The sequence below is a fragment of the Amia ocellicauda genome, chromosome 5 (assembly GCF_036373705.1).
Source record: "Amia ocellicauda isolate fAmiCal2 chromosome 5, fAmiCal2.hap1, whole genome shotgun sequence".
Taxonomy (NCBI): Eukaryota; Metazoa; Chordata; class Actinopteri; order Amiiformes; family Amiidae; genus Amia; species Amia ocellicauda.
Genome location: NC_089854.1, coordinates 19,380,661 through 19,401,631, shown reverse-complemented (window position 1 = coordinate 19,401,631; position 20,971 = coordinate 19,380,661). Strand labels below are relative to the sequence as shown.

Genomic DNA, 20,971 nt, shown 5'->3' with positions numbered 1-20,971 from the left:
CTAAATAGCCCTGCTGTCATTAGGAACACAATGCTGAAGGGTAAAGAGTGAAGGGTGGAGGATCAAGGGTCAAGGGTGCAAGTACCTGTCTCCCCACATTCTCCTGGAACGCAGCCTGGAAGAGAAAGAAAAATCGTTAAAACTGAGCAGGATAAGCAGCAGGAATTTCCGCAGGCCGGCCTGGCTCTCACTGGGCTGACGTGAGCGGTTCAGGTCAGGGCTGGGCAGGAGTGTCTGAAGACTCACCGATGCGGCTCTCCGGCAGTTCACATCCCTGTCAAACACTGCGGCGATGACCAGGGCACTGCAGAGAGGACAGGGCGACAAGCAGTCAGGACTGACCCCTAGCTCGCTCCCCCACCACCCTCCCTCACAAAACTCCCCTCACAGCGGCCTACCAGACCTCAGTGCCTTCTGCAGGGAAACCAGGACTGAGAGGCAATCCTTCTCCTTTTCGAGGCCCACAGTGACCTCTCTGAGCTGACACACAGGGAGACAGGGGCGGACGGAAACAATAATTCAGGTCGGGAATTTGACTCCATCCCAGGCCACCCTGTTCACGCACACCACCAGACTGCTAATTGTGTAGGTGAACCCTATTTGTTGATGTAACGGGTACCAAACTAGTTATAAATTTGGCCACTATGTTCATCTGGGAAGAAACATTTGGGACTGACCAACAAGTAGCTGAACACTGAGTTTTCAAGGTATGCGATGGCAATGCGTGCACCCTCAAATACTCACTAGGAATACACCAATCATAGCACATACAAATGTACAAGGCTAGACACACAAATCAATTAGCCTACACTTTTTACAAAAAGAGAATGAGATACAGAGTTAGCTCAAAAGCTCAAATGATTATCTTTATATTCAAGCATCAAGCATATCAAAAGTATCAAAAAACACACACACATTCACTGAACTTGAACATAAGCTACAACAATGTAAGTAAGTATAATACAAAAGTTGAAAAAGCACTCCTCTACAAAAAAAAAAAAAAAAATAGATTTAAATGTTCACTCACTGGTGTCCATAAAGCAAACAGCACAAACAAACACATCTATACAATGAAATTGAACATTGGCTACATAACTGCAAGTATAATATGAAAGTCCAAAACACATGCCTCTGTACAAAAACTTTAACTCACAGCAAATTTTCTTTCACCCTTGTCAGCCTGTTAAGGAAGAGTCACAGCATAGCTACTTCAGAGTAAGTTACTTCATTGTATGTCAGCCATTTTCTGTTTGTGCCACCTTTGAAGTGGAATACATTGGGAATGACTCTTTGAGGGGTTTGTTTTGGGTGGTACTGAAAAAATAAATTAAAATCCTTGGACTGAGGACGGGCAAACAAATCAAATGGATTTTCATTGCTTTTGCTGTCCCTTTCTATTTTCTCTGTACTGGGTGCTCTCTCTCTCTCTCTCTCTCTCTCTCTCTGCACCTCTGGTTGCTCTGCAGAATGAGATTAACATTGTAAATAACCTAAACTTAAACTTGTATTACTTGTGCAGTCATCGATTGTATGCCCCCCCGATTACAGTCCTACTGATAATCTCATAAGTAAAGCACATATTAATCTAAAATCAAATCCTTCATGTTTAGGTTTGTGTTCTTAAGTTGTACCTGAAAATTCCTGCTCTGAGTCTGACTCTGAACTGATCACCATCTCCAGTTCTGCAGGAGCACCTGAAGCTCTAGTGCTGCTGCTGCTTCTCCCTTGTCCACCTTTGCAAAGAAAAGACTCTATTATCATACTCACTATCATTAGTGTATCAGTAGGCTACATTAATACAGCTCTGGAAAAGAGTCGTCTCTTAATTTGTCCCAGAGCTGTATATTATTGTTGTAATTTGTAATGCTGGTATTAATGGAGCTAATGATCTTTGTCATTGCCTGTGCTGTAACACACAGGCTACTGTGTTTTACGTTCATGGATGTATTATGGTTATGTTACTGTAGCCTGTTTCGCTGTCCAGTGTATGTGCACTTTCCCTAACTTATGTGGCATGAGTCATGACCGAATGCTGGCAAGTCCATAGTCTAGGTTTACTATTTTGTATTAGTTGAAACATATTGCCTTCAATATCATATTATGATCAATATGTTGCACTCATTGCTATGATACAATTCCTCCATTAAGACGTAAGACGTGCAAACTGTTTAGCCTACCGGCTGTTGTGTCACTATTATTAGCTAGGCTACTTAGTTAGCCATGCTGGGTGTCGTGTGTGTGAGTCAGTGTGTGTGTTTTAGCTAGTGTTTTTGACTGACCTGATCCCTTACTGGCAAATATGTCGCTTATTTTGGAGCATTTAGCTGTGTCTGTGGCAAGGGCCTCTCTTTTTTATGCTCTCCCTCTCTGCTCCACCTTTCCTTTTCTGACCATCCATTTCACCGTGGGACTTGTCTAAAATGTTATCGGTAGAGAAGCAGGCAGACGGTTGCTTTGTGCGTCGCGGAGAGACCTGATGTAATTTTTGGGGGACACTGCAGCGAGAGAGTGAGAGTCACGCCTGATGCGTGGATTCTCCGTCAACTCATTCCTGCTTGCTATATTATTGTCTGTCAAGTTGACTAATTGCGGCAGGCCAAAACAACCCTCAGCCCACCGGGAAATGTCCCGGTGCTCCCGACAGCCAGTCCATCACTGCAAGGAGACCCGCTATATAGAAGATCCCCTCGGTCCCCTGGACAGTCCTGCCCACTGCCCAGACAACAGGCTCACAGTCACAATTGACAAATATCACAGCATTCGATCACAGCCACGGGGCGCTTGTGTCATTAGAGTCATAATCGTGAACAGTCCAAGGGTTTTACCCAGAATGGAATATCTGCGCAGTAATATAAAAGTTTAAAGTTTAACAGCTGGAAATGGGCTGAGGAAAAGGAACTACAAGATTAAACATTCTTTTAAAATATGTACTTAGCTGAACAATTAAGGATATTTTTGTTCAGGTTCCGGTTTACATGTAATGCTAACAGTTTTAAGCATATTTGAAGAGGTGTATAAAAACAGCCTTCAGGCAGTGTTGTCTTTGATTGTGTGGTGAAGTGCAGAGCGCCACTGGCCTCTCCCAACAGCCTCCCTGCAGGACAGCTGTTCACCCCTGGTTCACCACCGCAGCCTCACTGAGCCGAGGCAAGTCATCAGGGGAGAGTGTAAATGTGCAAAGCTGCAGGTGACCCATGGGGGCTGAACAACAAAGGATCACAAACCTCATTTCAGGGGTCTGACATGACTGAAGCACAACTGCTGCAGGACTGAGTTTTGTGAAGAACCATTGCTGTTGGGATAGGTCCCTACTGCAGAGGAACAGACTTTAATTCAACAGCCTGCCAACTCAGCACACTGGCAGTGTCTCTACAGTTCTGTGTGCAAATTACCAGTTACACATGTCCTGTCTTAGAGGTCTCCCCGAAGACAGTATCATATTTTCTGCCAGCTTAGTGTAAAACTGCAGGCTGTAATTACAAAACATCAGGAAGTGTCCGTGTCGACCCAGCTTATTGAAACACGCCAGAGGCCCTGAGAAACTGCAATGCTTTTCCTTGCACACAACAACTCAGATTACAATGGTCGATAATTAAAGTGTTTTAAATATGGGGGATCTTCATATTAATACTATAATTTCTCATTAGCGGGCGTCTTCAAATCATCCGAGGACACAGCACAGAGGGAGCCTGTTGTTCAAAGCATGTCTTCCAGAATCTGACGAAACGGTACAGGACTCAGCAAGCTCGGCTCTGAGGTGCCAAACGCAATCGAAACTGCAGGAGCACAAGTGAAACCTGGCAGCTCCCGACAGTTTCTGTAGTTTGACTCTGGAGTTAAAGACAGGGATTGTCTCGGCAGACAATGGGCTGTGCGGCCGGGGTGGGAGATGACAGGAGGGAGAAAGGAACCTGTCGAGCGCGTGGGAGGGGCAGCAAGTCGAGACACGTCCTGCTTCGCCATCAACCGACCGGCAATACGGCAACGGTAACTGGGGCACACTCTCACACACACACCTCCACTGTCACCGTCCATGCACCCCCACCCCACACACACTCACTAACACACACACTTACACTCTCTCACTCACACTTACACTCTCTCACTCACACTCTCACACATAATCTCTCACACCAGGGTTCCCACTCAATTCAGGGTTCCATTTTCCATGACTTTTCCATGACTTTCCAGGATAATTTCCATTATTTTCCAGGAAAAAAAGTAAAGTTCAAACTAAACATTTTCGCAAGATATTTTCCCGTTTTACATAGTCGGTTAATGTTCAAAAATAACAGTCAGTGTGCATAATCATCATATTTGTACACAGATTAACTGCTGCCATTACTAAAGGTCTACGTAATTTGTTCTATGTAAGGTGCATGTTACTGAACTGATGCCAATACTAAATCTCTCCACCCTACCAAACTACTTCAAAAGTACAGTAAGTGGGTCATTCCATGTCAAATAAACACAGAAAAGTGGATTTCCACCCTCGTCATCTCAGAGTTATGAAATTGATTTTAGTTAGAAACAAATATGGTAAGCACTCCTGCAATATTATTTTGTAGAAATTAAATGAATTGATGACACATATTTAATGCTTTCATTTCCTAGAATTCATGTTTTGATTTTTGTTTTTTTTATTGTTTTATATTTTATTCCCTGACTTTTCCAGGTTCAAAACATTTTTGACCATTTTCCCTGACTTTTCCATGACTTTCCAGGTCATAGTTTTTTTCCCTGACTTTACAGGTTTTTCCATGACCATGGGAACCCTGACACACACACTTACACTCTCTCTCACTCACACATACACACACACACACACTTACACCCTTTCTTACTCACACACACACACACACACACACACACTCTCTCTCACAATCATACACACACACTACACTCTCTCTAACACACACACACACACATATATACCCTGTAATACTGGTCTGAAGAAGAGAAAAATATTATCTTCCTTTATTTATTCTACTTCTGAACTAAATTATAACTATTTGACAAATTATAGAGTAGTGAGAAAGACACTGAGAGCTTCACACCAATATGCAAATATGAAGACGTAGCTCACAGCCATGCTGGCGAACAAGCTTGGCCTGGGGCAAGGTATCTCAGACTTGTCCTTCCACCGATACCCACGCCCTGCTCCTCTTTACACAATAACAGTGCGCTGGAGGGCAGGCAGGCTGCAGAGACGCCCATACTGCACACAGCCTGCTCCTCACACAGGCCACAAAGGGACCCGTCACAACCGCCCTGTGAATTTTGGGCACTGCCAGCTGCCAAACGAAGACAGTGTACAGGTGACAGGGTCCAGAGCTGCCACTATCACCACTAAACTGCAGTGAAGACCAATCTATAAAATCACCCTTCAGCCCTGCAAAATACCTTTTCAAATACCGCACCACTTACAGATGGCAGTGGCTGTGCTGAGGGACGGTGACACCCCGGTGAGCTTGTCACACAACCTACTGTGTCATACAAGCAAGACTCTCCTTCTGGAGAAAAAATAATTATTCAATACTTTCTACTTTTTTAAACAATAGAGTAGTCCAGAATGAGGTTGCGCCACAGGAACACACAACAACTGTTTCACACCTGCTGGAAAAAACATAATCTTGAAGAGAGCACTGTGTTTGCATTGAAAATAAGATCTAAATCAAACCTAGAAACCCTGAAGTTCTCACAATATTGTAAGTAAAGTGACCACACCATGTGTATAATTTAAGAGGTACTGTGAACACCCCCTTGTTTCAGTGTTAGTCAATCAAATATTCACCTGTTGCCAGATTTAATCTAAATGCACAGAGTAGTCTTAATTTCTAAGATTTTGATAATTGTGTAAAATTATCAGTTTCTAATGTCCAATTACCAATCGCAATATAATCTTGGAGATGGCGTGTGAAATTGGAGAAGAAGGGAGAGGGTAGGGCAGCATGGAGGATTTGCTTACCAGGCGATCTTTGAGACGAAGGGAAGGAGCTCCTCCGGTTCGTAGGCCCGAGCGAAGGCCCAGCACACGTAGCAGGCGGCGTCGCGGACGTTGGAGCCAACACTGCAAGCGCCGCGCTTCTCATCGTAGGTCAGAGCCCTCAGGATCACAGGCACCACTGCGGACAACAGCACCCTGTTAATCAGGCATTACTGCAGACAACAACACCCCGTTAATCAGGACCTTTGTGGACAAGAACACCATCATGCAATACTGCGGACAACACCCTGTTAGTCAGGCATTACTGCAGACAACAACACCCTTTTAATCAGGACCACTGCGGACAAGAACACCCTGTAATTGGAAATTTCTGTGGACGACAGGACCCTGTTAATCAGGCTTTACTGCGGATGACAGCACCCCCTTAATCAGGCCTTATTGCGGACGACAGCACCCCCTTAATCAGGCATTTCTTTTGCTCTCGTCTAAACACTAGCAGTGTGTGAAGATTTGTGTTTGAGAGACTTGCAGAAGCAGTGAGGAACTCTAACAATTTACATAACAGAAGGCAGCAGATGTGAACTGAGGATTGCCGGGCTACCATGGTGCCTCAGAGCAGCCCAGACACAGCTGCAATCCCCCCACACTCCTCCGCTTCCCACAGAGATAAGGTTGCTGGGAATGTTAATGTGAGGGTGCTAATAATCTATCCTAAGGAAAGGCAGATCTATCAATTATACAAATGTGAAGTTCGTATGCAAAGTACCCACAGCCTGGAACAAGCACTTGTTGTGCAAGATAAACAAAACTGGATACTGATCTTAATTGTCATTACGAATTTCTGGTTGGGACTAATTTTACATTAGTATGAGAAACTGCCTCAAAACCAATGTGGTAAACGGAGACACATGGACACCGAATGACACCGAAACTTCTCCACAGTGCCGAGACACTCTGCTCACATCACAAATAGAAAACAAATGTCTTGGCTGCTTTTATTTAGGATTTCATACAAAAAACTAAATACATTTCATACATGCATACCTACCTTTGTGAATGAACAAGCTCTGGTTCACTTGGACCAAAAGATGCCACCGATGAATAATTCATACATAAAAAATTAACAATCTTAAATTCTGATGAAATTTGGCATGGTATTTTGAGAAAGAAAATAATTGTCCTGTAAATGAAGCTACAACATTTACAACTGCACACCATCACATTGTTTTCCCATATTTGAAAGCCTTTGTTAACTGTGAGAAACAATGGCATCAGTGTTTGCTGACATTTCAATCATGGTCTGTGCCACACAGCAGAGCCTCAGACAGAACTACCCCCAGAGTCCTGCACAAGCTCTGAGGTCACCATGTTAAACAGCCCAGTCTAAACCATCCTGAGTCCTGCACAAGCCCCGAGGTCACCACGTAAAACAGCCTAATTTGCTCCGTTATCTTTTTTCAAGAGTAAAATGGTATTCCACCCTTGAATTCAACGGTAAACAAAAATTGTTTAGGAAACATTTGGTCATGCAGTTCCCTTGGCTTTTCCCTGTCGGATGCACAGAGGACAGGCAGAGGGAATCAGCCGTGTGAAACGCTGGACTCCTCTCCTGGTGGTGGGGCTACATATGGAGTCAACTGAAAAACAGGGGCTCCACACAGAAACGCAGTGCCACTCGGAGAGAGGGGCTCCACAAAGAAACGCATCACCTAATCTGTGGCATTTTGGTTTTACTTGGAATTTCAAATCAATCATGATGTTGATTATAGCTTTATCTTGATGCTATAAAACTTTCCTCTCTCCCTGAACTGGTGTAATTATCAGAGCACTGCGATCCGTGCCAGTGCATTGTGGGTGCGAAGCTGGGTGGCTGTCACTTAGGACTGTCGACAAACTGGAAGAGCAGCATGGCAAGGCTCTTGTGTCCCTGCCCTGCGCCTGCATACTGTTCTCAGGTGTGGCAGGACTGTCAGGTGCCTAAAGCATCAGAGCTCAATGTTAGGATGAAATGGCTAATGACCTGGGCTGGGCCTGACAGCTCAAAGCAACTCCCTGCTGCTGCCATTTAATTCAGGGATGAACCATGTCTGAGTAATACACTAATGATTTAATTCCAGTTCTTTCCACACTATGCATATTTTATCGGTACTATATTGCACTAAAAATAAATTGGATGAAGCTACAATGTAAACAAAATGAACCCGTCAGCTACACTGCAGTCAGTCCTGCACAAGCCCTGAGGTCCCCACGTAAAACAGCCTACTTTGCTCTGTTAGAGTCAGTCAGTGGCACAAAAAAAGGGAACACTGGCTGAAAAAAAACACAGCGGACTTCCCACTGCACACTGAGGATATGATACCTGTCTTTAACGGACAAGAAAATCACATTATCATACAAAACAGGCCAGCTGCAGCACGAAGTAAAACCCCCGCTGTGGGAAAGTTCCCCTCGGTGTTTACTGGAGCACTGTGTAACAGGTTTCCTACCAGCACACCAGTACAGCGCCCTCCCCCCTGGCCACCTTGCGGTGTGGCCGGCCTAGCAACCCCACGAGCTTTGAAGAGCAGGAGCAAGAGGCGTCAAGGCTACAGCCCCTGCAACAGCCTCCACAACAGCCCATGCTGGGCTCAAGACAATACATTCATAATGGATTCCCTGTTTCTTTTACCAAAAGTGAATATGGCAAGGCTACTGAAGAGGCCAGGATCTGGTATTTAGTCCCTCTGGGCTTGTTTAGTGAACACAGGACTCTCCTCCATGTTGTTTGAACAGTCTGAGAATGAGGAACTGAAGGCTCCCCCAGCCCCCAGGTATCCATACCGGCCTGCTACAAGGAAAACAGTTTAATATCTGTACAATAAAGAGAGTGTAATGACTTAAAATTGTGGATTCTTGTACAGATATTAAAACTTGTATATGAATGCAAACCTTGATATCCAAGTTGAAGTAAAACAGGGTAAATATCTACCCAATCCCACATCCAGACACGGTCGTTAGGGAGGAATTTAATAGATAAGGACGGCATGGACTTTACAGACTCACTGTACCGGTTTTACAGGGACTTATTTGGAAGGGAGGGAGTAAACGGATGAGTGACAGTGGGCTGGGGCTTCTCCATGGAGACCAGGCCAGCTGTGGGTGGGCAGGACCACCGCAGAAGGGCTGGACACTGTCCCCGGCTGACCTGCAGCTGCTGGAGCTCGAATTACTCACACTGTGCTCCTCTACAGGCAGGATCCGCTCAGGAATCGGAGATAACACAGGATAGCATGGCTGCTTCAGCACTAACCCAGAGGCATATGACAGCCCTGTCAGCATCGCTCCTGCGGCACGGCCCCGGGCTGTGAAGGGCTCCCATCCCCACGCCGGTTTTAGAAGTTTCAGAAATGCAGCATGCGCACGCCACGGGCCTGGCCTGGGCCTAGACCTGCCTAGGAGGATGGTTCCTTCCAGGCTGTTGGGAGAAAAGGACCGGCAGCACTACATGTGGAGGACGCACCATGGGGACCAGAGACGGGAGGTGTGCCGGACTATAAAGTGTGCAGATCTGCCACTGGCTCGTGCTTTCTGGGACTGTCACACAATACGTCTTCTGTGAGAGACAGATAACATTTCCAGCTCTTCCACAGAGCTAGCACACACACAATAGGCAGCATTGTTAGCACTCGTTACACTTGTTCAGTAAAATTTCGGTGCCAAAGGCCAGAGGACTTTTCAGGAAACATGAGCGCTCATTAAAACCCATCTCTTGTTATGTGTGTAGAGAAAGCAGTTACTGAAAGTATGCTCACAACACACAGGTGTACAACAGTAGGAAACACAGTCATAAAGCACACCTCACTTCATGGGGTTACTGGCTTGGTCTGGCCAGCTAGGACATCAATCAGAGTGACACCTGTCTCACAGCTACTCACAGCCTATGGCACCCAGAGGACTTGGCGTCACACTTGGCAACTCAGACCTGGAGCCCCACCAGGGCAGCAACGTCCCGGCACTGCCCACGCCCACACCGCCAAGACCAGCCCATAATGCCAGGATCAATAATTATTCTGGGATGTATAAAAATATATAAATACATGTTTTTTTGTTTGTTTTTTTCCTGTCAGACACCCTTATTCAGGGCATATAAATATAATGTAGGCACACAATTTAGCAGCTACCTAAATAAACCTGCCAATGGACAGAGTAAAGTGAGATATTTGGGTGTGATAGAAGTTTCACTTCAATAATGAGTAGAATCTAGGTGAATCTGAACATCACAACAGTTGAAAAACTCACAAAAAGAAACGCATATATAAATAAAAATAGCTATATACATATAAAACACAGCAGAGAATGCATGGAAAGCGCTTAGTGATAAAGTCACAGTGAGATTGTGACAAACGGAGTGAAACACCTCAAACCTGTAAATCACAAAAAATAAAAATTTGCATAACATTTTTTGGTTGCCATTTTATTATAGTAAACTGCACAAAGATTTAGTTGACCTACACAGACACACATTTAAAAGTATTACTATATATTCCTAATACATTAGCAGTCCCTCTCCGATCTCAGGGTTTGCTGGAATAGTGACAACTCACAGTTTATTCTACACCAGTCCGTTTGAATTTCACAATCCCAGCAAAGCCGGCTCTGCAGACTGTAACTTCCACAGGGGAGCCTCCCTCCTGCCCCGGCCCACACGGCTTCACTGCTAATCTTACCCAGCCCTCACAGAAGGCAGGAGACATTAATCCATGATTTCTGGGTGACATGTCCTTTTAACATATAAGACTAATCGAAATACTGAGTCATGGGTGTCAGAGTTAACCTGCTGCTGTTGCTCTGCCGGTTAGGAGCACAGGTGTTTACTGGGCTTAGCCCCCCAAAGGGGACCCCAGCGGAGTACATGGGCCCCCTCCCCACAGAGACATGCTGCAAAGGCAGCTGCTGTGAGGCTGATGGGAGGGCTTCCCTCTAACATAGGAGCGCAGCACAGCTAGACACCTGTTTACAGCAACAACACGGCCGGCTTCTCAAGGGCATGAAGCGACAAGAGCACCGTTCGTCAGATCAGGTGTGGAGGTGAGCAGAGCAAGTGAACGCAGAGAGCAGCATAGGAAGCGTTGCTCGGGGCTGGAGTAATATCAGGTGCATCTCTGCAGCCTGAGGGCTCTGCTGCTGGAGCTCAAATCCCTCCCCCTGTCAGTCCTGGGCTCACTCTGAGGAAGGGAGCAGACAGAGCACAGCACTGTGTCAGTACAGACAGAGCACAGCACTGTGTCAGTACAGGACAAACACAGCCACAGCACTGTGTCAATGGCAGCGCGGAAACACACCAGGTAAGACCAACCTCTATGAAACCTGTATTAATTGAACAGTTTTGGTTTGTTGCTATGCTCACTGTGCCATGCAAGTTACTCAGGGGAGAACACTGTAACGGGGTAACACTGAAACAAAACTACCAAAGACATTACAGAATATATACAGTTTGTTTCACTGAATAGTGTTGTTATTAAAGTTAACAACTTAAAATCACAACGTAAAGTGGATGAACAATTGTTACAAACTAAGCTGCAGTTTAATTCTAACAAATTAAATTGATATTAATTAATATTTTCATTTTCATCAACTTCAAATACAGTTCAAAAGGACTAATATTGTTAACTGAGTAATACTGTAGTATTACTACAGTAAAGTAAAAAAAAATGTTTATATACAAAATTAAATGTACAGCTCTTGAGGCAAGGAGCAGTGCGCAGGTGCTGGCGCTCGATGGGTCTGTGTTGCTGGTAAACAGCTTGTTTCCTCGAGCTGAGGGCAGGTCTGCGCTGCGCACCTGTTACGGCACTGCCTGCAGAGCTGCCCTACCGACAGACACATAAACACACCAGCACAAAGGACCCCCAATCACCCTCGGCTGCATAACGGCTACGATTAGCACACACACACACACATATACATATATATATATACACACACACACCCTAACAAAGGTATATACGTGCTTGTATTTTTAGACATATACGTGTGTGCATTTAAACACACACACATATATGTACATACATCTACAGATAGAGGGATGGAGATATTTAAGCAAATAATTTAACAATTCCAAACAGTAAATTTTTTTATTTGTACTCAAGATTAATTTGATTTTAATTAAACTTTATGCTTTAGTTTTATTTTATCTTTAATGGGGGATTTTTACCAACAGGGAGTGTATTAGTGAAGACCCAGCTGGGACGCCAGGCACACAGCTCATGATATTGATTTGCTACGTTTACTTTTTTATACAATTTGTTTAAGACACTTAAAGAGGAAAAGGGAGGGGTAGGCAGTGGTTGGAAATGTGAAAAACTTGAGTATCAACTTCTTACAACACAGCGTGACTGAGACTCTCTCAGGGAGGAACACTGAAACCAAGTCACCACCGTGACAACGCGGCTGCCCTGGCGCTCGGACCCGGCACCTCATTCCACGATCACACACGTTCATGTTTGTAATCTATTTGTTGTGTTTGACCATAAGCGTAGAGAAACAGATATAGCCAACACAAGGTGTATTTTTAAAGTAGAGATTACTCACTTTATTAATTCTACAAACCTGCTGGATTACTTTATGCAATACCTAAATATTACTGAACTGGATGGAGAGCCTTTACCAACCATAAATATTAAACATGAGATTCCATATAAAGATAGGTTAAAAGAATTCAAAACAGAATGGGAACATTTTTAAGTATTGGTTCACATTTTGGATGTTTTCAAGTCAGTCCTAATACTATTAAATATCAGTATCAACTGAGGCTGAAATAAATGCTCAATATTTTGTATGCAAGCAGTTATCCAACACCTGTTCTTTTCATTTAGAGGAACTGAAATATTTCCCTGCAGCTAGATATTCTGCACTGTGATCAGGGCGCAGGAGGAAAGCCTGTCCCCGAGTCCTGGAGTCACACAGGAGAGCAGTCACACAGATGCCTCTCGCACACAGCTACACACAGCCACACACAGCCCACTCCTAAAGACACTCTGGAGACGCAATACAGAATCTCTTCCAGTTTACTCTGCAGCTACAAACAGATCTGTCTCCGATTCAATCCAGTGATATTGACATCTCCATTCACATGGTTGGCTCAGGCTCGAATCAGATACAAACGTACAAAGATGACTAAATTTAAAGCTGTAGTACTGCAGTAGCGCCTAGGTGGAGTAGCCCTGTTGGCTGTGGGAACCCCTGAATCCTCCAGCCCAGACGCCTCTCTGAACCAGAGAGCTGACGGCACCATGATGTAATGACAGCACAGAGCTTCCAGTAACACAGGAAAAAAGACGCACGCAGTTTTCATTCTCATAACACATTTCAGCTTGAAAACAGGTTAAACGTAATCAAATAATATTGGTTAAATCGGTTGCTAATGTATGCAGTGTTTTCATTTTAAAACACGTTATTTTGTCAGCAAAAAATATTTAGTTTAAAATATGCAGTTATGGATAAACACTCGTTACTGTTAAAAGTTAACAAGTTGAACAAGTAGTCCGATAGCGCAATAACAGAAGAGAATATACATCCGAGTAAATCCAATCTCTCCACTCCGATGGTCTATTCCCCACGTCTAGGTGCAGCAATAAACAGTATTGAGGTTTTTGCGATGAGAGGAATTGGATTGGACAGATTTCCCAGTTTTGATTAGGAATGAAATCATCAGGTTTAGTCCGTGTCAAACATCCTGCAGGTGAAGTCATGAGAACTGGGCTGCAGAAGATTCTCACGCCTCCAGAAGAAGGCTGTATCAGTGAGGCGTGTTGGTACAGGCCTCCCTGCTTATTTGCCAAGACGCTTCTCTTGCTAAATAAAACCATCTCTTTCTTAGCCTTGAGACAAGGCAACTGAGCCATGGACAGGGTTTTTCAGTATTAAAATTTACCTGCGGGACAGAGATTTACCTATGCAAAGTCAGCGCTATCCCTCAACGCCCCACTTTGCATGGCATGACAAGCTCAAGACGATCCATCCTGCTTCCCGCAGGCAGACAATTAAAAAGACGTTTGCCTTGAGCTAGTGTTTCACCTACAAGGGAAGTTTATTCAAACAGAAGGCAATAACTAAAAACTGGGAGCTGTTTTAATGTCAATTATCAAAGACAAATTTCCAACAGGAGAGAAATACGTACAAAAAGACCAAGTTAATTTAAAGAAAACTTTCTGTATAAGATATAGAAGAAGAAAAAACTCAGAAGAAAACAATTAATTTATCCCAAAAACATGCAACAGCTCCTGCTATAATGCATGTAAATGTATACAAATACAACATGTACTCAATATGTTAATATTTAATCCCAATTATGAATTATCTAGGTTATCTCTGCCCACTATGACATTAACTATTTTTCTCTTTGTTATTACAGGCCTTGAGCTCCAGTGATTTTCATTCAGAAGATCTGTGAAGCTGATCAGTCTTTAAAGCAGAGCTGCAAAGACGCCCCCCCGTACACACTGTTCCAACAGGTCTGACACAGAGCTGCTAGTCCAGCATTACCAGTCTGTCCAGAGAACACCTCCCCCCGGCCAGCATGAGCCACCCGAAAGAGCGCAAACCGAAGAAACCTCACTATATCCCTCGGCCTCCAGGCAAACCCTTTAAGTACCAGTGCTTCCAGTGCCCATTCACCTGCAACGAGAAGTCTCACTTATTCAACCACATGAAGTACAACTTGTGCAAGAACTCCATCACGCTGGTGTCTGAGCAGGACCGCACTGGGAAGCCCGTGAGGCCGCCAGCCCCTGACACGGCCCCCAGGGTCACAGCCGAGCCCGCCGAGAGACCCACCGCCTGCCCCACCACAGACAGCCTGCCCCCTGAGACTAATGCTCCAGCTGAGCCGCAGCTCACAGAGGAGGGGCAGGAGGAGGAGGCCTTGCAGAGCCGAAGACCGAGGGGATCTCGCAGCCCTAAGGTGTCCCTACAGAAAGACACCAGCCCAGCCCAGCCCCCTGAGCCCATCGCGAGGCCGTCTGCCTTCGTGCCCATCGCGGCCAGCTGGCAGCCGGACAGAGACACGGCACTCAAACCAGAGGGCATGGCTCTGTCTGGCCCATTCAAGCCTACCCATTACCATCCCAATGCCCCATGGAGACCTGCCCCCGCATTCGTCCAGCCAGACCCCGCCAGCAAGACAGTTGGCCCCAACTACCCTCCTCCATTGATACCTGAATACCCCCCATATATGTTGACTGAGCACCCCATGCCCACTATATACCAGCATTACCTCCTGCCCGGCCATCCCCACGAGCACGAGGGCAGCCACTTCTCGTCGTACTTCATAGACACCCAGAGGTCCATGCTGCCCCACGTGTTCCCAGCTTCACCCATCCCACTGCCGAGCACTCTCCCCTCTGCCATAGACCACCACTACCGATTCTACCAGTCTGTCCACCCAGCGGCATCATTCCATTATGGCATGTACCGCCCCCCACAAGATCACACGTTTCAGGACTTCAGCGCAAAGCCAGGGATCCTTCTGAATGAGTACAGCAGAGATGTGGGCACAGCGGAGTATAGCCATTGCCGCCCAACACGGAGCCCAGCCGCCACTGCCTCGCACGGTAAACCGGGCAAGGACTACCCACGGCCGGCGGGCAGCACAGGCACAGCCAGCCAGGAGGATAGGGGGGAGACTGGGATGAAGATGAGCCCTAGGGCTGGGTGTGCTGCATCTGGCTCCCCTGACCGACCCAGCCCTACGGCTTTCTCGCAGAAAGACCCAGGCGCAGACAGCCACCATGGCCCCCCAGAGGCGAGGGATACAGGCAGAGCCTCCGGCATCCAACCTGCAGACAACTCCCCCGCCAACCCAGTGACTCCCTCTCACACTGCAGAGCAGCAAGACAGGGGACAACTGGCTGAGAGGTAGATCACTCTACTTACTGTAATAGAAGCTAGATTCACTCTACCTCTACAGTTTAAACAATAGGACCTTTTCTGGAGTATGAATTTGAAAAATGTAAACTGAAACGAATGTGTTGTAGAAATGTAAACTGATTAAATATGGGGACATTCTTGAGAAACTTTAAATATTTAGAACTACAGTGAGGTACATGATGTGAAACAAAATAGCCACAGCAATAAGCACTGGCAAAATGAAGCAACTGTAGCCGTGTGTTTTAACAGCTTCTCATTTTTGTGTCTCCTCTCAGCTCAGGGGACAGCGGCGCAGAGGTGTGTGAGACACCGGCGGGAGGCTGCAGCCCAAGGGAGACATCAGAGACGGAGGACGAAGACTTGGCTCCTCTGGACCTGTCCACCAGGGACCAGGCTGAGGAGGACGAGAAAGCTCTGCCCCTCCCGGCTAGCAGGGGGAATTCTGTGGATACCAGTGTCACGCCGGACCAGGACATGCCTCTGAACCTCTCCTTGAGGGTGTCCCCCAGCCCAGGGGCCTGCTCCCTCCACGTCTCCCGGCATAGCCCAACTCCGGCGTCGGGACCCGGGGGTGCAGGGCAGGAGTTCCCCCGGCCGGCCCCGGAGCTGCGCAGCCTGGAGCCCTGTGACGAGCAGAAGCAGACAGCTGCCTTTGCACTGTGCCAGTTGGCCAGCTCTCGTTCCCGCAGCCCCACAAATGGGACCCCCACACCGGTCACAGGGGCCACAGACACACAAACTGCGGTGCACAGCTCCCCAAGCAAGGGCCAGAAGAGGGCGAGTTGTGCCGAGCCCCGCCAGCTCCCACAGACCACCAAAAGAGCCAAGAGTACAGAGACCAGACGAGCACTGAGGAGGAGGCTGCGCTGCTCGTGAACAGGACCAAACCCCCCCGTACCTCCCCAGTGTTTTCAACAGCATCTCTGAGGATCAATGACTTAATCTCCTGTCTTTCTGGTTCTCCTTGATCTGAAGTCTATAGAGCCGGCTATAAAGCCATGTCTGAAAGTGAATGTAAATGGTTTCTCTGCCACTCAGAGTATCATGGTTAAGCAGATCAGAATATTTAGTCTTCAGTAACATGTTTTTAAAATGTATCATTAACTATATATAGTCTGTTCACATCAGCTGTACAATCACATACAATAGGAAGAACTTTAAATCATGCAATGTGATACATATGGCATATGAAACAAATGTACATTTTGTAAACAATGTTTGACCACAGACAACCATTTCAGACTGTTTTGTTTACATAAGTGTACGGTCACAATCTTCCCTGACAATTAAGATTCATTTATCATTTCATAATTGTATCTTTCTGAAAAGACACAGGGTTGCACTCAGGGCTGCACACACAACTGGGGAAATGTAACTCCTGCCATGAAAGTAAAATTGATGCACTGAAATGTATATTCATATATTGTTTTTTTTTATCATACTTTTTTTACCATCTGTGATCATTGTACTGGGGACAGATCACAAGCAAGGAGTGTTATTTAAGCTAGATAGTAAAGTATATTTATTGCTGCCAAGGGTAAAGCACTAGGTGATGGAAAATGTACATATAAAATCCTGTTTTTACAAAAAATAATAAACAAACATTGGAAAAACTATATTTCAAAGAAGGAGTTGAGATGTGTAGTGTCTACAGCAGGGACCAGAAGGCCACACACAACCTCACCCTCCATCATTCCTACAGTCAATAATGGACCAGACAACTCCCTGAACTGATTTTATTAGAGGCATGAAGTAATACGCAAATAAAATAAACCTTCCAGGAGATCAATGAAACACAATTACAGCAAAGCATGCGTTGCTAAGGTGCTTTAGAACACTGAGGAAAACATGTTCATATGTGCATCGCAGACACTGGTGCATCGCAAACCCTGATACATTGTAAACACTGGTGCATTGCATTGCAGTGACACTGAGAGTGGCGAGAGAGACGTACCGTCTGTGAGTCGCGATGGCAGCAGCAGCCCCCTCCTGCCCAGCTCCGCCAGCGCCAGGCAGCCACCGTGCCAGGCACTGTCCGTCTCTTGGAAACTGGAAAGACAGGCACATCAGCACACACACACACTGAATAAACACACATGCACAAGCAAACATACTGAACCCACACAAACAGAAATTCAGAATACAAAACATGCAACACCTAGCCGTTAATCCCCCTGTGCCGTGACGATGCAGCAGACGCCGAATTTACCTGAAGCACTCCAGGACTGAACCGACGACTTCATCTGCAAGTTCCTTTGGGAGTCGTCCCGTCACCCTGCCGATGCTGCAACACACAGAGGGAATAGCTCTTCACTCTCTCCTTCCCGCAAAACAAGAAACAGGCGGCCGTTCCAGAAAAAAGAGACACCCTCCACCCAAATGCAATGATAAAATGAATCAGTGGAAAAATAAAAAGCATAAAAGTAAAAAGGTAAAGGTGGCTAAAGCAAGATATTGCAATGAATAATTCTCTCTCTCATTAAAGACACACTGAACTCATACAGAATTGGTTTCTAGGTTTTGAGTCTGTCTCACAGCCAGGCTTTACCACACTTCTTTCCTCAGCACTGCAGGCACAGCAGTGGCACACCCCGTAGGACACTCACCCCTTGGCAGCGGACCAGCGGACGACAGTGTCCTTGTCCTTCAGCCCAACCAGGAGTTGCTCTGTAAGAGGGAGACATGGGGCACAGTTATCCATTGCAAAAAGACTCAATCTGCATCTTAAGCAATAATACGAAAACAAAGGGAAGTTTCATCATTTCTCTCTCTCGGTCGCTGGCAATGGTGCCACAGTAGATACACATTGACTTGCAGATCATCTGGGGACTTCCTCACAGAATAGATTCTTTACTAGGTCACCCGTTTTCTACAGATATCCACTCATGCACAATACATGCAACGTTCCCAGCCTTTCAGACCATACATGCACCTGCCGCCTGACTGCAGCAGCACGGCCAGGAGGGACATTCCCGACAATCAGCCTCAGCCATGTCTACTTCTGTACCGGGTGCATTAACCAGAGCAATACAGCAGAGAGATCAGAGCTCCTGGGCTCTGATGCTGGTCTCAGAGTAAACACTTATGTCATGAAGTACGATGGAGGCCACAATACATTTTATTGACCTCCCTCCCCGCTTCACTGACCTATGACGTTCTCGATCTCCTCAGGGATGTCGTAGTCCTCCTCCTCGGTGGGGGCCGGGCTCTCTGCTCCAGCACCTCCAGGCTGCGCAGACTGGGACAGGTTGGCTGCCAGGGACCGGCTTCCCCGCTGGTACCTGTGTGCAGAGGCTGCGTTACTGCACTGCAGAGCTGTTGACACAGCTGCCGTGTCTGGCAGGTAAACACCTTGAATATTACTCATAAAAATGAAGTCGCCCTGGATAAGGGCGTCTGCTTAGTAATAAATAATAATAATAATAATAATAATGATAATAAAAGGTCAGGGGTCACCACCCTGCTTTCATTGCATTCTGGGAGAATACATTTGAAGACAGCACTCTTTGACTGCTGCGCAATGCCAGCCATGTACGGTCAGAACTACGGCTAGCAATATCACTCTAGAGGAAGTACTGATAATCATCTATGCTGGTGCTTGATTGTGTCTACTTTCAGAAGGGTCAGTGTCACAGCGTCTGAGCCATTTCAGTTGAGTACAGGTTCCACGCCGACAGTCCACGACCCAGGTGAGCAGGTCTGCCTCCCACCTGGTCGAGAGAGCCCTCACCTCCACCTGGCCACCCGGGGCTTGAGAAAGGTGAGGCCGAGCCGCTGCACCAGCTTCACTCCCAGCTTGCGCAGCGTCGTCTGCTCACTGTCCGCCAGCCGGCAGTGCTCCAGACACTGCTGCACCGCGGGAGCTGCAAAAAAACAGAGTGCAGACACGTAAGCAACCTGCCGTCAAACACACAGCAGGACTGAGCCGTTTGCTCGCCCTGTGCTGAACGCTGTGTCACAACATATAATAGAAACAATAAGCAGCCTACCATACTGTAAGAAGTCCTCTCTCTTTCCATGTTTGAACAGCTGAGCCTGTAAAACAGTTTAAAAACAGTTACTTTTCGAAATGATCTTAGCCGACGATCTCCGGTGCCGTGGTGGTGGGGGCATTGTTGACGACAATTGCCGCTATTTTTCCTGTATTTTCGAAATCGTTTGGCTATTGCGATCGACCAGTTGGGGACCCCGGCCTAATGTTTTGATTTATTTCAAAGCTATAAAACATGTTTCTACCAAGGAACATTCAGATGAGTTGGCCGTGTTGTTTTCAGGTGCTCTTATTGCACAGGTTTTTAACCCAGCACTGCTCTCTCACCAGTGCCTGAGGTGCCTGGAGGGACATATTTTATTTCCTGTTTTCACACCATCTATCCATTATGTGTTAAAAATTGCTAAGCCCTGAATGCAGAGGCCACACAAGACAGGAGGTTCAGGCTAAACTAGCCAAACAGCCCCTTTGGACATTCACACACAGCAACACAGCTGAAGAATTCCTATTATAAATGTGTCACAAATCATCCCTCATAACAGCCTATTTAAAATCAGTATTTCCATAGGGTTCTGTTAATTTAATTTAATTTAAAATGCCTCTTTTGTAGATATAGTCCTAGTAAGTTTACTAGGAGCGAAGGGTACATTTTGAGGCGACTAGATCACAGGCAGCAAGTTTTGGAGCCTGAGGCTCTGATAAAACAGCGTCACTGGCTCTGCGTTTCCTCAAGCTAAGTCTCCAGCAGAGATTCTGGATCTGCAAAGCAAAGTGTTTTATGATTTCTAATGTAAAAAAAACAGCAAGAGGTAGATTGCACAATGCCGCCTTTTGTTGGGTAGAGCTGGCGAGCGGCTCATGACGCTGCACAACCAAAACCCAGCGAGTTGTACAAGCTGCCGGCGGCACTGCTGAAGTGGCACCCCTGTCACGCTATGCAGGGGAGCGCCCGGCCCTGCGGCTCCTCCAGGGGACAGTCAACTTACTTAATTACAGGCTGCATGGAAATCCGTAGATGCAAGGCATGAAGATACAGATTTAACAAAGGTGGAGAAGAAAAAGAAAGAAAACAAATCAGTGCTCATGACTCTCCCTGTTCAGGTCTAACAGGGTGATTAAGAGCAGCT

The 20,971-nt window shown here is 46.1% G+C and overlaps 2 protein-coding genes across 2 annotated transcripts in view; one reads left to right on the top strand and one right to left on the bottom strand.

Moving 5' to 3' along the window:
- tbcd (tubulin folding cofactor D) overlaps window positions 1-20,971 on the bottom strand; it is a 53,897-nt gene that overhangs the window by 25,236 nt on the left and 7,690 nt on the right. Inside the window, exons 8-16 of the mRNA XM_066704134.1 lie at window positions 19,843-19,888; window positions 19,584-19,716; window positions 19,001-19,134; window positions 18,460-18,520; window positions 18,063-18,137; window positions 17,808-17,902; window positions 5,969-6,125; window positions 247-304; window positions 86-115 (exon numbers count right to left, since the gene is read on the bottom strand). Of these exons, the coding sequence (XP_066560231.1) occupies window positions 86-115; window positions 247-304; window positions 5,969-6,125; window positions 17,808-17,902; window positions 18,063-18,137; window positions 18,460-18,520; window positions 19,001-19,134; window positions 19,584-19,716; window positions 19,843-19,888 (789 nt within the window). The remainder of the gene's footprint in view (window positions 1-85; window positions 116-246; window positions 305-5,968; window positions 6,126-17,807; window positions 17,903-18,062; window positions 18,138-18,459; window positions 18,521-19,000; window positions 19,135-19,583; window positions 19,717-19,842; window positions 19,889-20,971) is intronic.
- Window positions 11,037-17,469, top strand: znf750 (zinc finger protein 750). The gene is made up of 3 exons (XM_066704135.1): window positions 11,037-11,271; window positions 14,340-15,841; window positions 16,129-17,469. Exons 2-3 carry the CDS (start codon window positions 14,505-14,507, stop codon window positions 16,727-16,729), a joined length of 1,938 nt encoding a protein of 645 aa, XP_066560232.1. The 5' UTR covers window positions 11,037-11,271; window positions 14,340-14,504; the 3' UTR covers window positions 16,730-17,469.

Excerpts from the sequence above, each read along its gene's own strand:
- znf750 (XM_066704135.1), top strand. The coding sequence starts at position 14,505 with ATGAGCCACCCGAAAGAGCGCAAACCGAAGAAACCTCACTATATCCCT. Across the intron at positions 15,842-16,128 it reads AGGGGACAACTGGCTGAGAG|CTCAGGGGACAGCGGCGCAG; the intron begins GTAGATCACTCT and ends GTCTCCTCTCAG.